The 17,022-nt window shown below is 33.7% G+C and overlaps 1 protein-coding gene across 4 annotated transcripts in view; it reads right to left on the reverse strand.

Moving 5' to 3' along the window:
• Positions 1–2,006: 2,006 nt before the first annotated feature.
• The window catches only part of LOC149789033 (copine-8-like), a 47,229-nt gene continuing 32,213 nt past the window's right edge, over positions 2,007–17,022 (reverse strand). For 3 of the 4 annotated variants that reach the window (XM_089975204.1, XM_089975206.1, XM_089975205.1), the window contains exons 14-21: positions 13,266–13,327; positions 10,755–10,910; positions 9,100–9,172; positions 7,797–7,924; positions 7,002–7,104; positions 6,221–6,278; positions 4,280–4,353; positions 2,007–3,588 (exon numbers count right to left, since the gene is read on the reverse strand). In XM_089975204.1, coding sequence (XP_089831330.1) covers positions 2,725–3,588; positions 4,280–4,353; positions 6,221–6,278; positions 7,002–7,104; positions 7,797–7,924; positions 9,100–9,172; positions 10,755–10,910; positions 13,266–13,327 — 1,518 coding nt within the window. In that variant the 3' untranslated portion in view covers positions 2,007–2,724. The remainder of the gene's footprint in view (positions 3,589–4,279; positions 4,354–6,220; positions 6,279–7,001; positions 7,105–7,796; positions 7,925–9,099; positions 9,173–10,754; positions 10,911–13,265; positions 13,328–17,022) is intronic. The other variant, XM_089975207.1, reaches the window with a different exon arrangement.

The following is a 17,022-nucleotide window of genomic DNA, read 5'->3' on the forward strand; positions in this document are numbered from 1 at the left end:
TTTTCAGCCAGTGTTGTTGACCTTTGCCCTTTTCAGGACTAATTTATAGGCTTCTTCCTTTATCTAGGTGCGACCCATTCACAAAGTTTAGTGTAGGTCTGTGATACAGAACAAAAGTTATTGTGTACAAACTATTTCTCTCCTCTCAGTCACACATCAACAAAGCATGGCCCAGGTCTGTGATACGGGACTATTATGCATAAACCATTCTCCTTCTTTAAGTCACAGTGATCTTGACCTTTGGACTTTGGCCATAAACTAGATAGGCTTCTTCATTACCCCAAGTGTAAGACATCCAAAATATTTGACAAAAATGATGCTGTAAAGCCATAGTTATTGTGCAAAAAAGGTACCATATATACTTGTGTATAAGCCCATTCACACATAAGCTGACCCCCCAAACTGAACAGGTATAAACACCTAAATGTGCATAACCCGTGTATAAGCCGACCCACAACTCCGAGACATTTCAAGATGCATGAGGTAAGTTCTAAATAAGTTTATTTAGACAAACATACATTTTAAAAAAATTACATGTATACTTATCTTAAATAATTTATTTAATTTTCTGTTTTCTTTTTGTTTCTGCCTAATTTAGATTTGTGTATGATCTGATCGGACGATGACAAGAATGTAGCAAATGTGAGTTGCTGTAACACTGCCTTTTGACTCAATTATTTTTTGTTTATGCATTATTGCATTGGACATTTTATATCAGTGCACCGGTAACTATGTTGTTACTTTGCTTTGAAATTGTAAATACATAACTCATTAAAATGTAATCCCAGTACGACTACACAACGAACAACAATACGGTTCAATTCAATGCTTGAAATTAGGCTACTGAACGTATTTATATAATGGCGCCACCACATGTATATTGTAGATTTGATTGCACACTGAATTAAGCACATACCTTGGAGTCAAATCATGGGTACCATTGCGCTACACTTTAATATTTTAAAAATACAATAACGAAGTTTCAGAAATAATGCTTTGAAAATTATGCTAATACCGCAAAAGCTAAGTTGTAGTTTGCTTTGATGTAAGCGACCTTACACCGTACCTGTTAACTTTCATGCCAGGAGGGAAAAAAACTCCCATTTCATATCTTCCAATTTTTGCAGAGAACTCCCCTGACTATTACATTATGTCTTAAATTTTCATTTCTTCTAAACAAGAAAAGTCCTTCATGTTCTGTTGTATCACACTCTGAATTACTGTTATGACAAAAAAATTACTTTACTAGAAAGAATTCGCTTCTTCACTAAACAGAATGTTAAGTTTAAACAGTATGGAATAAAAGGCAATTTCACATCAATGTATTGGTATAGTTGCTGGTCAAAATTCCCTCTTAACACAAGCCAGTTTCAGGGTTTTAATGATTAACTTGCCTGTACTGCTGTTGCAAAATTAAAGACAAATCCGCTGACTATCAACATATGAGACACCGAAACATCAAGCTTCCATTGTGTGAAAAGTTATGATGTTTGTTCAGCCAAAACATGAAACTAAAATTGATTGATGTTGATCTTAGTTGATCTGTATGAGAATTTTAGCCTTTATTATTACCACTCTTCCTGAACATGTAAATTATGATGGTTATGTGCCTTGTACAATCAAACGTGTGTACCTTTTTTTTAAATATTACCTCAATTTGTAGGATCACTTATATCATTGAAAATGAGTAACTTGTGCGCATGTGATTCAACGTAAATGAAACAGCTATTAAGGACTAGCTGAAATGTTATCTGGAAGAATGCAATTTGGCCAAAACAATGAATAAAGCAAAATCTGCATCTAATATTTATTGGAATAAATAAGGATTTAAGTGATGATATGCACGCTTCGCATTGTGTAAGTACTCTACATTATAGTTAAGCCTGATCTCCTGTGTAAACTCAACCGGACCACAAATTATTAAGTAGGTATTTACCTTTATTTAATTTTGTGTTGGAGAAATCAGAAAAAATGCACGTGCAAAATAATAACAAAATAAATCATAGTACTTTATAACAGTTTAATAAATGTCAGGTCACTGAAAGTTATTTTTTTTACATGCCTATGTCTTATGACACAGAAAAAGTCTGTTTCATGTCCCAAGATTTACAGCCATTACAGTAGCCAACAAAAAAGTCTAAAAACTTTCAAGTTTAGATATTGGCTCTTGGATAAGCTGACCCCCCTTCATCCAGGCTTTTATTTTTTCCTAAATTATTCGGCTTATACGCGAGTATATACGGTAACATGCAGATGGATGTACAGAAAATAAGCAACATACAGATGGATGATATAACACAATATGTTCCACCTTTAAAGTGGGCAAATAAAAATGCACTGAATTTTTTTTTCTTGGCATTTTATGGCTCTTCTGACTACAATGTCAAATACAAAACACTCTGAATGGGACAATATGTCTCTTCAATTCTAGTTGTCAAATCCAGTGGTCTCTCCATGATGCAAACTTTAATTCTGCCTAATTTAAGAAGCAACAAATACACAAGCATATTAGGTCACAAAGATACATAATTTCCATTAAAACACCTCTTTTCAATGAATACCTTGTTATAAAATACGATTTAATTGGAACTAATATTGTCCATTATGGCACAGAAGTGCTAAAAACACAGTTAATACCTGAAACACATTTACATTAAAGTTTTATCCTAGATTGTTGGATCAAAATTACTCAGATGACTACAAAAGGTAGCAAGCATGTGCAAGTTATGGTGGTGGTGGGGCACTTGCCCTGGATGGCTGATGGGGTGCTATTCCCTGTTGTGGTGCCCCACCCCACTGAGGCTGATAGGAAGGAGGTGCACCACCAAACTGTTGTTGGGGTGGGGGTGGTGCTCCAGCCCACTGCTGTTGGGGTGGAGGTGGCTGACCTGGCATGCCCCCTGCAGCTTGTCCTGGGGGTGGTGCTCCTCCATATTGTTGATGTTGAGGTGCTCCAGCCCACTGCTGTTGGGGTGGAGGTGGCTGACCTGGCATGCCCCCTGCAGCTTGTCCTGGGGGTGGTGCTCCTCCATATTGTTGATGCTGAGGTGCTCCAGGCCACTGCTGTTGGGGTGGAGGTGGCTGACCTGGCATGCCCCCTGCAGCTTGTCCTGGGGGTGGTGCTCCTCCATATTGTTGATGTTGAGGTGTTCCAGCCCACTGCTGTTGGGGTGGAGGTGGCTGACCTGGCATGCCCCCTGCAGCTTGTCCTGGGGGTGGTACTCCTCCATATTGTTGACGCTGAGGTGCTCCAGGCCACTGCTGTTGGGGTGGAGGTGGCTGACTTGGCATGCCCCCTGTGACTTGACCTGGAGATGGTGCACCTCCATATTGTTGCTGCTGAGGTGCTCCAGGCCACTGCTGTTGGGGTGCAGGTGGACGAGGTGGCACACCCCCTGTAGCTTGTCCCTGGATTGAGGGCCTCGAGGGAGGATGCTGATTGTTATTTCTTGGAGGCTTTGGCTTGACTCCATGTTTCTGCATGTAGGAAAGAAACTGGGTTGGTACCTCTGCAAGAACCTCCTTAGCAAGAGAGGCCTGTGCACTGCCCATTCTTCCTCCACTTAGAAAGTTTCTTAATGGGACAAACTGCAAGAAAATAATCCAATACAGTTTTTGTGTATTTTCACTGAAGGTAATTGATATGCATCATCATATAACTTAGAAAAAGTTAAATGATTTGTTCATGTTACTTTTTATATATTTTAATAAGTCAAAATGCAGAAAGAAATTAGGCTGGCAAGTCAAAGCCAAAAACAAAGACATCAAATACTAAATAGATAAAGGAAATAATGAAGTAGTTTTTCTCACATATGTATTGATTTCAGATGAACAAAGCACAAGCCTGACACTCAAAATCAAACTAAAAATCAAAAGACCAAATTTGACAAATGCTGGACTGGTCATCTAAAATCCTATTTTTTCAGGCTATTCCCAAAACAAGATCATAACATAATCAAACAACTATATTTGGTTATTCCTATTTATTTAGTGAAAGGAAACAAATATCCCTTTATAAATGAGATCAACTTCCAATCAGAACATTTTTATCATAATAATTAGTGACTGTTGTTGGGAGTTTGTACTTTATTTAAAGTCTCTTCCACACATTAAGCAGAATAAATATCAACACTCGTCATGCAATTTATATTTTCAATAAATAACTTTTTATTAAAATTATCTTGTTAAATGTAGGTACTAACCATGCTATGAAGCAGCAACTGTTTATAGTTCAACATGAAAACTACACATTATGTATGCAGTGACTTTGTATGCTTACCTGTACAATGTCCCTTTCAGCAAATTTTCCTCCTGAGCTCAGCCTTTGGTTGTCAGCATCCAACACTTCCATTGCTGTCAAATAAATCAATCAATCAATCAATCAGTAGTTATGAATAACTGATCCAGTTATCAGCAATATAAATTTAATTAAAGATCTTTGTAAAAAATTAATAATACTAAAATTAAACCAATTTAAAAAGTGCTTTTGCTTTACATGACAAACCTTAGACACCTGTACAATAAACACATAATTTAGCAAAAATACAACTGTAACCCTCACTGTAAGATCACAGGATTTAATTTACCGTTAAAGAGAAGTTTAAGTGAAGCATTTATTATTTTTAAAATGTTCAGCATTTGTTCAAGTAGTTCATAAAAAATTCTTTTAAGCAAATATAACTTTCAAATATATAATAATTTAGTTTTAAAAGATAGATATAAACATAAATCTTGAGGAAGGGGATCAAGTTCAATATCTATGATTTTTCTTGGAAGGCTTTAAATAAATGGGCCTAATTTATTAGAATAAGCACATGTATATAGAGATGCATAGCACCTGATAGCTTATGTAATTTTCGTTACGTAGCATATTGTTGAAATAATATTTACCACAACATTTTGAAACCAGAATGAAATCAACAATTAAACAGCTCATTCATACAAAGGATTTAGTTGTCATTTAAACATTATCATACATAACATTTTTTGACTAAAGTGACCTTGACTTATTCTTGCCCCTTTTAACTCTTTACCTCATAGAGCAAAGTTACCCAGTGCAGTGCGCTATAAATAGAACACCTGTTACCTATTCAACTCCACGTGCATAGGCCTGCCTGTTAAATGTTAAGCAATGTAGTGTATGTTACGTTTAACAGCAATTTTAACCATTTTACATTTTTGGTATACAGCTATTATGTGTGGAAAATTTTTAGAGTAAAGCCTGATTGTTATAGCTGTGTAATTATTTCTCATGGAAGAATTTTTTATGTGCTTTAAAATCTTGAGAGAACTTGTTCACTGTCAAGTCAGTGAAGCCGCATGACCAACCGTACCTGCCATTTCTCATACTTTAGGTCACTCAGGGACCCCCAAGCAGAGTATAAAAGGAGGTAACAGTGAACAAATTAATAGTGATGACTTGTAAACATGAATCCAGATACCAAGCTTTAAGGAGTAGAATGTGTAGTATATTCTGCACTGGACTTCATTAATAAAGTTAATTATTAAAAAAGTGGATCACAGTGACCTACTTTTAATTAGGTATTGTGAACTAAAAAAAATCCATGTGAACAACTTAAATATAGATAAAAAACTGAAATATAAGGGGTGATGTATGTAAAAACAGTATGAAGAAAATGAACATGAAACTCACTGCAATTTTCCATTTACTTGCAAGACTATGAAACAGTATCCTCATGGTGACTTAATTATGGTTCAGCATTTATGAGTCTAAAATATGAAGCCACATGTGTGGGTGTTGGACTTGAGCATGGAATATATAGGTGTGCATATCTCCATTATCAATTTTATGACCAGAAATGTGAATTTCCTTATAATAATAGATCCAAATGAACTAGGTTTTGAAAAGTATATGATGATAATGAAGTTGCATTCACATGTAAAGTCTCAAGAATGCAGAAGATATGGACTGATATATTAGCCAGAACAACAAACAAAGAATGTGCTAATAGATACACATTAAAACATGCAAAATACTACATCCTTTCCATTTCATTGGCATGGGGATAATAAAGACGTAATTTACATCACACATTTTAAAATGATCTGCGTAACAGTAGAAAAAGAGGAGTTTCAATGGGGCAACGATGGATACCAAATCAGTGGGGTTTTTAGACTGGGAAACAACAGAAATAATATCAAATGGATGCTTTAATGAAAAGTTTGAAATACAATTACAAAAATGAAAGTATTCACTCACCTTCAAAACTATCATTCCCCACACCTACTATGATGATAGACATCGGGAGAGATGAAGCCTGTAAAAAGATACTTTTATTTACTTCATGTTATTGAGCTAAATATAACCGCTATGCAAACATTTTCTAAAAACTCAAATTTTAAAAAAAATTATTGCAAATAATTATTATTTCAAACGCTACTATTCATGTGCCAACACTATTTGTCAACTATGTACAGTACTAATCTTAGTGTTAAACTCATAGAAACAAGATCAATGATTCATGCAATACTCTGGTAAATAAGAACCACATCATGCCTGGAAATCACAGCATTTTTCTCCATTATGTTTCGGTCCAAACATGCAAGTATCTCCACCTATTGTCCAGATGGGGGATGCATCAAAATTCTCAAACTAATGATGCTCACAAATTATGAACCAAGAATAAAATACTTTACTTTGAACAGTGTAGGAGACTTGCATGAAATTACATAAACAGGTGGCATCACATAATTCCCTGACTTTTTAATAAATGTTTACACTTTTAAATATTTGAAATATTTCCAGGTACTTTCCAATATTAAAATAATTATTCAAATCTATTTTAAAGGTCAGCTGTATTATGTGAACATGCTCTAAAAGAACAATAACTTCAAAGGACCTTCAAATCAAATTACTGTAGAAATGAGCCTTTTTTAAGTAAACACCAGCCCATGGAGACTACTTTCCTCACTTCCTAGAAGTGGCTGCTTTGGAATGGTTGGATGGCAATTATACATGATTTTTATAAATAGGTACATACATCTACAATGGCTCTAATGGTATGAGGCATATCGGTGATGACTCCGTCTGTGATAATCAATAGCACAAAGTAATGTGAACCATCTCGAATGGCGGAGGCAAATCTGAAATGATACAATCACTTATGAACAAACACATATGCTAGCATGCATGCTCAAGTCTGACTCCTTTTTGACAGAATTAAACTGACATATAAGTACAGTAAAAATGCCTTAAAGGTCATTTATAAGAAACAAATAACTGCCTTGATAAGTCACTTTCTGAGGTCCATCAAACCAAATTATAATAAAAATAAACATTTGTAATGCAGTTACTAGTCAAAACAGGGAAGCATTTTTTACACCTGGGGAGGTGGGAGGGGGGGCTGCTTATGACAGGTATAGATATATTTCCTTAACCCAGTTTCAATAAACATCTTCCTCAAATCGAGATTTTCTAAAAATATCTTTCTCACTGCTTGACTTGTAGAAATGCTTTTTGACAGAACATTCAGCAGGCATTAGGGTTTCAAATCCATTAAAAAAATCAAAATGTTTTGTCAGAATACTGTGACAATGAAATTTCTGTTATAAAAGCCTGATATGATCCTAAAACTGGAGTAACTACATCATCTACTCATCCAACATTTTTCTTTTAGTAATGAAAGGAACTGTGCATAACGTGGACATTATTGTAAATAAAGTAAGCAATTGTCTGTTTGTTTCCTATTCTTGAATATTATGTATGGTTTTAAAATGACAATTAACAAGGAATATGTTTTACAATGAAGTAGCATCAATGATCTTTGTAAACATACTTGGCTACATGATTGATTACAGGTGAGAAGTTGGTGGGTCCATACAGCCGTACTTGTCTAAGAGAGTTGTAATATGCCTCCATGACTCCTTGAATTCCTTGGCAGTATGGGTTGGTAGGACTGAAATTCTTAAAGTACAATGGCCACATATGTATATAGAAGATGTAGTATTTAATCATCTCAATCTAAGGTCTATTTAATTACCTATGTATTTCTGCAAAATTAATGGCAACAATTTATTCATGACAATTAAAATTCATAACTATTTGCTAACTGCACTGATTAATGTTTAAAATGGATACAGATGATGTTGGATATATAGGAAATAACACATTCCTTACAAAATTAAAAGAAATTACATATTGAACTTTCCTCTTATATTCTTTCTAAACAATTGCATTCAACAATTTAAAAGATAAAATGGCAAACAAAGAGTGGAAAAAATTAAAAGATAAAAGGGCAAACAAAGTGGAAAGAAATCAAGATGATTCAAACCAAGAAATTTAGACAGTTTATTTTTTTAGGTCAACTCCAGCCAGACATGGGAAATATGACTACTTTTTGCTCTAAACATCTGACTTCATGAAAACGGAGTTAGTCCTATTATGTTATGCCATGCACATTATATATCTAATGAATAAATTAAGATTTTCTGGCAATAGGTAAATGTCAGTACTAACAAGATCAGTAAAGCATAGGGAATTCTTATTCTAACAGTGGCATTTATGTATGTACCTTTGAGTTCTTGTGAAAAAGAAACAAGGTTTATTTGAACTTACTTTTAAGTTGTGTTAATAAGATACACTGAGACATTCCTAATTTTTTTAAAGATCTAAATTTCATTTGTTTTAAAATTGTATACACTATGTTTCCATGTATGACTAATTATTTCTTCTTTGAATAAGCCTGTTAATATTGTCATAAATTGATTAAAAATCAAAATCTAAAGTTTAATAATATAATTACAAGTGCTGAATTTTAATCCATCTGGCATTTCTTGAGTTGATGTAAATGATAGAAACATTAATCAGTATTTCCAGTCCTAATGTTAAGGTCGAAAGGGGCCATAAATGGAACTCTACTTTAATTTTTGTGCTATGTTTAGAGAATGTAATTTCAATTTATCACGTCTTTATCCAGAAAAGAATTGTAAACCAATATGTATTGATTAAGTTATAGACAGAAAGTCTGAAAGCTAAGAAAAAGGGTTACAGTTTATGCCCCACAGTAGTAAAATGTCTAAGACCCTATACTGATCATTTTTGGAAAATATGCAGCTAAATACTACAGAAATAATACATACACATGGAAATTCATGTGACACAGTTCCATCAGGAAGCATGGCACCAAATCCCAGTACAGGGAACAGTTTGTCTCTGTAAATATACAAATTTATAGGATGTACATCTAGTAGGTGTGTGTGTATATATCACTTTCATGGTTAAATACTTATTATTATGTTAATGAAATGTCAATACTATACCAAGAAAACCTGATTTTTTAACTTAATAAGTAAATCTTATAAATAACACCATTTTTTGAAAGTAAAATAACAGTGCTAAAAGGATTTCTGCTTCTTTGAAATGGAATGATTTCCCCTTGTATAAAGTGATTTGCACAATAAAGTCATCAAATTACTCCTGGGGCAAGGTGCACACTCTACAGAAATGTAATTGTGGGGAGGGCTTGGAGTTGTGTGACTGATTGGGTATGTATCACTAAAGAAATACAGAAATCACAATGATTCTTGTTATGACTTTGATATTATTCATTCTTTTTATTTTACAAAATGGTTGTATCTGTCACAAATGAATGGGGGCAAATGTAAGTCTATTTATGATCCTTTAAGCACATCTTTGACAACTGTCATGTATGCCAACATGGTTTCCAAATGAATTGCCTGGAACATATTTAGGCAAAATCCAATTTTCAGTAAAATTTTAGATCAGCCCACCTAACCAAACCACACATAATGTTTTAGTTATTTGCCAGCTTATGTCATTGTGTTAAGTATACGTATTCCTTTGTAAGACTGTGAAGCATTATAAGATTTTCAGAAGCGCATTTGCTGTCTGAATTATACGTAACTTCTAAAGTCCACTAAATACTTTCTTGTTTGTTGAGTAAGTAATGTTTACTGGTCTTCTTTGATAAAGCCCACATGCTGACATTCCACTCCAAATTCCTTTCCTGTTATATCAACAGTGTAACTAGAAAATTAAAGGCTTGATATTTTTATCAAAGGGATCTATAATGTTAGCACATTTTAAACAGTATCAGCTGTAGTGTAAGCTTAATCAGCCCTGATTATTTCCAGCCTTTAGATTCCAACTTATACAATTAACATATTTTCTGTTCTTTAATCTCCAGATAATTAATATTTTTTCCAGTAAATATTATGGATGGTGTTAATTTGCTAAAAATCTGAACAAGATATTTTTCCAGTTAGTGACTGAAAAGAACACAACTGTTAGCGTAATCACTTTTTACACACAAAAAATCAAAATCACCATAAGCATGAAGAAAATGAATCTACAACAAGATATTCACTCAAAACTCTATGTCACATGATTGTTTCATAAAGAATAATGTGTGATAATGTTATTTATCAAATATGCCATATCTGCTAAATTCTCAAAAATGAATGACAACATTATAACTTGAAGAAAATATGAGTGAATTAAATTGATTAATTTGTATTGCATAGCCACAAGAATGCTTGATAAAAACTAGTGATATTCTTCCAACTGTGAATTTTGAGTTCTGGAATACCAATTTGCTTGGATTTTAAAAACTGAGGATACTATGAAATCAAATACACGAGCCTTTGACAATGCCATTTCTTTTGTGGCATAACCAAATTTAAAACACACAAAAACCTGTTAACTACTTTTAAAAAAAAGAGACATAATAATTTGTATCCATAAAAATAAAAGAATTCATAGCATGACAACTTACGTGTCATAGTCCTGGATTATCTCCCCTATAGCCTGTATTGCAGTAGCATACTGATTCAACTGATGAGGATGACTGTAATGTAGTGATGTCGGCAGATTTGGGTCACCATTAGAGGCCGTGAAATCAATGGCTACTGTGAAGTTAATCTCGGTGCTGCTAGAAAAATTAAAAGCTTTTTAGAAACTGTTACTATCTTGGTGTGATTATCATTTGTAACTTGCTTCCGGATTATTAAACACTACTGATGCATGTTACTGTCAAATAAACCATAAAAATATCCCAAATCATTGACAATTTGCTCTAACTTGGCTTATTTTTTCCAACAAATAATAGTGGTTAATAAGTTAAATCTTATGCAATATATGCACACATTTTAACAATGTGATGTAAGTGATGTGATGCAATATTTTCATACATTGTAATGCAGTGATGCAATATATGCACACATTTTAACAATGTGATGTGATGGAATATTTTCATACATTTTAACAGTGCTATGCAAATGACATGATGGAATATTTTCATACATTTTAACAATGCTATGCAAGTGATGTGATGGAATATTTTCATACATTTTAACAGTGCTATGCAAGTGACGTGATGGAATATTTTCATACATTTTAACAATGCTATGCAAGTGATGTGATGAATATTTTCATACATTTTAACAATGCTATGCAAGTGACGTGATGGAATATTTTCATACATTTTAACAGTGCTATGCAGTGATGTGATGGAATATTTTCATACATTTTAACAATGCTATGCAAGTGACGTGATGGAATATTTTCATACATTTTAACAATGCTATGCAAGTGACATGATGGAATATTTTCATACATTTTAACAGTGCTATGCAGTGATGTGATGGAATATTTTCATACATTTTAACAATGCTATGCAAGTGATGTGATGGAATATTTTCATACATTTTAACAATGCTATGCAAGTGATGTGATGGAATATTTTCATACATTTTAACAATGCTATGCAAGTGACGTGATGGATATTTTCATACATTTTAACAATGCTATGCAAGTGACGTGATGGAATATTTTCATACATTTTAACAATGCTATGCAAGTGACGTGATGGAATATTTTCATACATTTTAACAATGCTATGCAAGTGACGTGATGGAATATTTTCATACATTTTAACAATGCTATGCAAGTGATGTGATGGAATATTTTCATACATTTTAACAGTGCTATGCAGTGATGTTATGGAATATTTTCATACATTTTAACAATGCTATGCAAGTGATGTGATGGAATATTTTCATACATTTTAACAATGCTATGCAAGTGATGTGATGGATATTTTCATACATTTTAACAATGCTATGCAAGTGATGTGATGGATGTTTTCATACATTTTAACAATGCAATGCAAGTGATGTGATGGTATATTTTCATACATTTTAACAATGCTATGTAAGTGATCTAATGCAATATATTGATACATTTTAATGCTGAGATGCAATATATTCATACATTTTCATGATGCGATGGAATATATGCACACATTTTAAAAATGCTGTAAGTAATGTATTTTTTATGTTTTCTAATTTCATGGTGTTTGTTTTTTGTAATCATATCGTTATATGTTTGTTTTTAAGTTATAGGTGTTGTCTAATGTTGTAAAGTGCTCAGAGCTTCTAATGATTAGGCGCTATACAAAGTCCTCATATTATCATTATTATTATTTTGTAATATATACACATATTTTAACAATGTCATGCAAGTGATATGATGCAATATATCCATAAATTTTAATGATGGGATGCAATATATCCATAAATTTTGATGATGGGATGCAATATATCCATATATTTTAATGATGGGATGCAATATATCCATACATTTTAATGATGGGATGCAATATATCCATACATTTTAATGATGGGATGCAATATATCATTATATTTTTATGATGTGATGCAATATATCCAATATTTTAATGATGGGATGCAATGTATCTTTATATTTTAATGATGGGATGCAATATATCCATACATTTTATTGATGGGATGCAATATATCCATACATTTTAATGATGGGATGCAATATATCCATATATTTTAATGATGGGATGCAATATATCCATATATTTTAATGATGGGATGCAATATATCTTTATATTTTAATAATGGGATGCAATATATCCATATATTTTAATGATGGGATGCAATATATCCATACATTTTAATGATGGGATGCAATATATCCATACATTTTAATGTGATTAAATCTATATTTCTAGACCAGAGTGGTCCAACTACAGGTTCGTGGGGGAAATGTGGCCCATGGACATCATTTTATTTGTAGCCAATACTCATACAAAATGTCAGTTCTATAATTATAATATAATTACTATAATATACATTATGAATGGCCAAAAAATTTTTGTTTTAGGTCCATGTGGCCCACGATGTTGAAGATGTTGGACCACTCCGATCTAGACAATTATAAAGAATTGATGTATTTTGTAACCATTATCAAAACTCACCCGCCCTGTATATAGTCAAGAAAACTTGGCTGGGTTTCTATTTTACAGCTCAATATAGTACACTGAAAACAAAAGATGTCATTAGAATACAACAGTAAATGGTGTCTTGGTGGTCTTCAACATGCTCTTTTGTTTTTGCATGTATGAATGCACGATAAAGTAACATCTATCAAATAAATATTTTAATAAGTAAATACACAACTAAATAAATACATAAAAATATTGTTATGTGTGTGTATGCTGTATATATATATATATATATATATATATATATATATATATATATATATATATATATATAGTGGTCCCCCTTTTATGCAGCTACCCCTTCTGCACCCGGAAATTCCAGAGGGGACTCTATTTGTGATTAGTATGTGTATGTACATGTATATGTATGTGTATGTAGTAGAAAGCAACATATAACTTCAAAACATTAAGTATCTTCATTTAAAAGTGGCATTCATAATTAAAAGGTTCTCCTTGTCTTAAGAACAGACTGATTTCAAGTTAACATACATTAATAGTTCTTATTTGTCAGCTTGAAATGCATGTGGGGTTTTGCTGGCATGCACGTTGCAAAACCATTCAAAAACGTCATTTAAATCTTGGTACATACATTGCTTGGCATTTAAAAACATTTTCTTTCCATTTACTCCATATTCCCACTGCCACAGAATATTCTACTTATCTGTTATGATGTTGTTTATTTGAGTCTTTCCGACATAAAATTTACAGTAATGAAAACCTGACACTGGGAAACAGGTAAAGTAAATCAGATTACTTGTCATACCGTATGAGTTAAATATTGGTTCTGGACACATATTAAAATAAAATGTGGCTGCCTGTGATGGATAAATTTTACATTTTTGCACTAATATGCTGGCTGGTGGCCTTTCTTAAGGGTTACTTTTGAACACAAACATTTTTATGCCAAGGGATTATGGCTGTAAAAAGCGGGTGGCCACTGGTCAGGTGGGCCATTCATTGTGGTGGGACCACTATATATATATCTATATATTATTTTTGTAATAATAGTTCTGTAAGAGTTATTTAGTTCATACTAATTTTTAATACTAATATCCTCTGATCATACCTTGCACATTAAAGACAAATCATGTATCAAGTGCACAGATTCGTTCATAAAATTCCAAGGTTGAGTCGTATTAATGGTACAAGTAAACATCATGTGATCCAACAAGGACACTAGTTCTGATGATCAGTGTAAAACAGCTGATGTTTCCAAGATCAGATTATTCAAAAATTTATGTGTGATGAATTATCCACTGCATTTTACTAACAGAATTTGTTCACATAATTAGGCATTATTAGTACCACTAGTCTTGTTATTCCATTATACTGAGAGAAATTGAATTATTTAATTTAATCATTTGTTTCAATTACTGTGCTTAAAATATTTCAGAGTAATTGGAATAATATTTGTCTCTTGAGTCGACGAGGACCACTCTAGTCATCTGAGGGTTGGAGGGGCTGGTTCTGTTCTGTGTGTGTGCAGATGGCTGATGAGGCCAATCCTACCACAGAATGTTTGTTTGCATAAGAGACAAGGGATGAGTGGGACATCTCCAATGAGGGGTGATGGCATGCGCTTTTATGGCTTGCCTTTTCAGCACTACAGCTGCTGTCCTGCTAGATTCACACAACTTGGAGCCTTTGTGCACAGAGGAATGCCAAGCACTCGATCACTTGCCGTTTGCTCCCAGGAATCAGGGTTTATGTTAAATGTTTTAAATGCAGCTTTCAGACTGTATTTGAAGTGCTTCTTCTGATCATGGGATTGCTGTCCTTGCTGTAGCTTGCCATAGAAGAGTCTATTAGACAGCCGGTGGACTGGTATGCATACAACATGTCCCACCTAACCCAGCTAGGACTGCATCAGGATGGTGTGGATGCTGGGGAGACCTGCTTGGGCAAGTATCTCAGTGTATGGAACCTTGTCCTGCCACTTGATGTTGAGGATTTTCCTGACACTTGTGGTGTGAAAGTAGTTCAGCTTCCTGGTGTGGAATTGGCACACTGTCCATGTTTCGTATGCATAAAGTAATGTGGGGAGCACAACTTCCCTTTTAAACCTTTAGTTTGGTCTGTATGCATTAAAGATATTATTATGTAATTGGAATAATAGCTGTCACAGAAATATTGTGAATTCATTTATAGACTATTTGGATATTTATATCTGTTATGGAATTACTGTGAATTCATTTAAAGACATTTTGGGATATCATAGTGATTTTTCTGTACTGTTGGAATTAATAGAACATACTGGACTTAAGGATTTCACTCACCATACTATAAGTAATTTTAACGTGTTCACTTTGTAATTTAGGGAAATATTTACACTTTTACAAAACGTTTTGGTTTTTGCTCATTTTGTTTACTTATTTTAAGACAACAGAGTTGGAACAATATATTAAAGTATGCATATAAAAATGCATAAAAGAATCCGTTCAAGTGAAACTTTGTCTAGAATCATGGAGGAATAACACAGTCAATGGAATATTAGGGGTTGGGTATATCACTCACACTAGAAGATGGTTGTGTGGACAACAGCCCACCCCTTGCACCTTGCACCATTACAAGCTAGGAAAATTCCATGCCCTAAAAGAGGCTGACAAGCTTACTTAAAATATAATGATGAATAAATAATAAGAACATGTTTGTTTGAAAATAAATACGGACTCAGTCTGCATAAGCTGTTGAGGAACAAAGGAGAGCCACTGGTGAGGAAGAGATTGAGTATATAGCTCCCACTAAGGGATGGTGGTGTGTATGTTGAGGCCCACCCAAACCTGCACAAGCTATAAATGTTTCACCCCCTATGAAATGCAGATAAGCCCATCCATAGAATTTTTTATTCTTTAAACGAGCATAAACAAAAGTAGTAAGATTCGCAATTACTAATGTAAGTATACCACTATATATGTAACACATATTGATGTAACAAATGACAGGAGATGTGCCTTTCATTAGGAGGTGAGGTCAATGAGAGGCTATACTATCAAGACACTTAGAGAGGTAGAAGGCTCACACAAAAAAGTATAACAAAACAAAATATACAACACATAACATGAACATGGGCAAAGAAAACAAATACTAACAAAAGTACATATATACATACATGCATATTTTCTTTTTTCAAGAAATAATAATTGTTTTTTATATAACTACATGGCAAGATAAAAAACAACTCAAACTAATTTGATCCAATGAAATGCCAGTCCAGACTTGTATACCTATCAGAGGGTTAAATACACTTTATACAACAAATATGGTATCCATACTGAAAATATGAAATGGATAATAAATAAATCCATGGCAAAGAAGTTTCACAACAGGTGAGGAAACCTGTCATAGGGAAAATACCTAAGGAAGGAAGTACAATCCTATTTGGAAACAAAACTTTTTGACCTGGGGATGGACTGAAAGGAAACCTGAAAACAGGAATCTAAACAAGCATGTTCCTATCAATAAGTTGTTGTTGTTGTTGTAGGGTTTAATGCCATTTTTAGAACACGATAGGCTTTATGTGGCGGCCAGTATTAATGGTGGAGGAAGAACCCGGGAAAACCCTGGAAAGACCCACCAACCCACAAGAAGCTACAGGCAAGCCTTCTCACATACCCATGTTAGCTGAATCCAAGACTCGAACCCACACAGACAGAGATGAGATGGTAGTGATCCATAACGGACAGCACTTTAGACCACTCGGGGCCCCCCCATCAATAAGAAAGGCAGTTAA

This window comes from Sinohyriopsis cumingii, chromosome 11 (genome assembly GCF_028554795.1).
Source record: "Sinohyriopsis cumingii isolate HCF-2022 chromosome 11, ASM2855479v2, whole genome shotgun sequence".
In the NCBI taxonomy this organism is placed as follows: Eukaryota; Metazoa; Mollusca; class Bivalvia; order Unionida; family Unionidae; genus Sinohyriopsis; species Sinohyriopsis cumingii.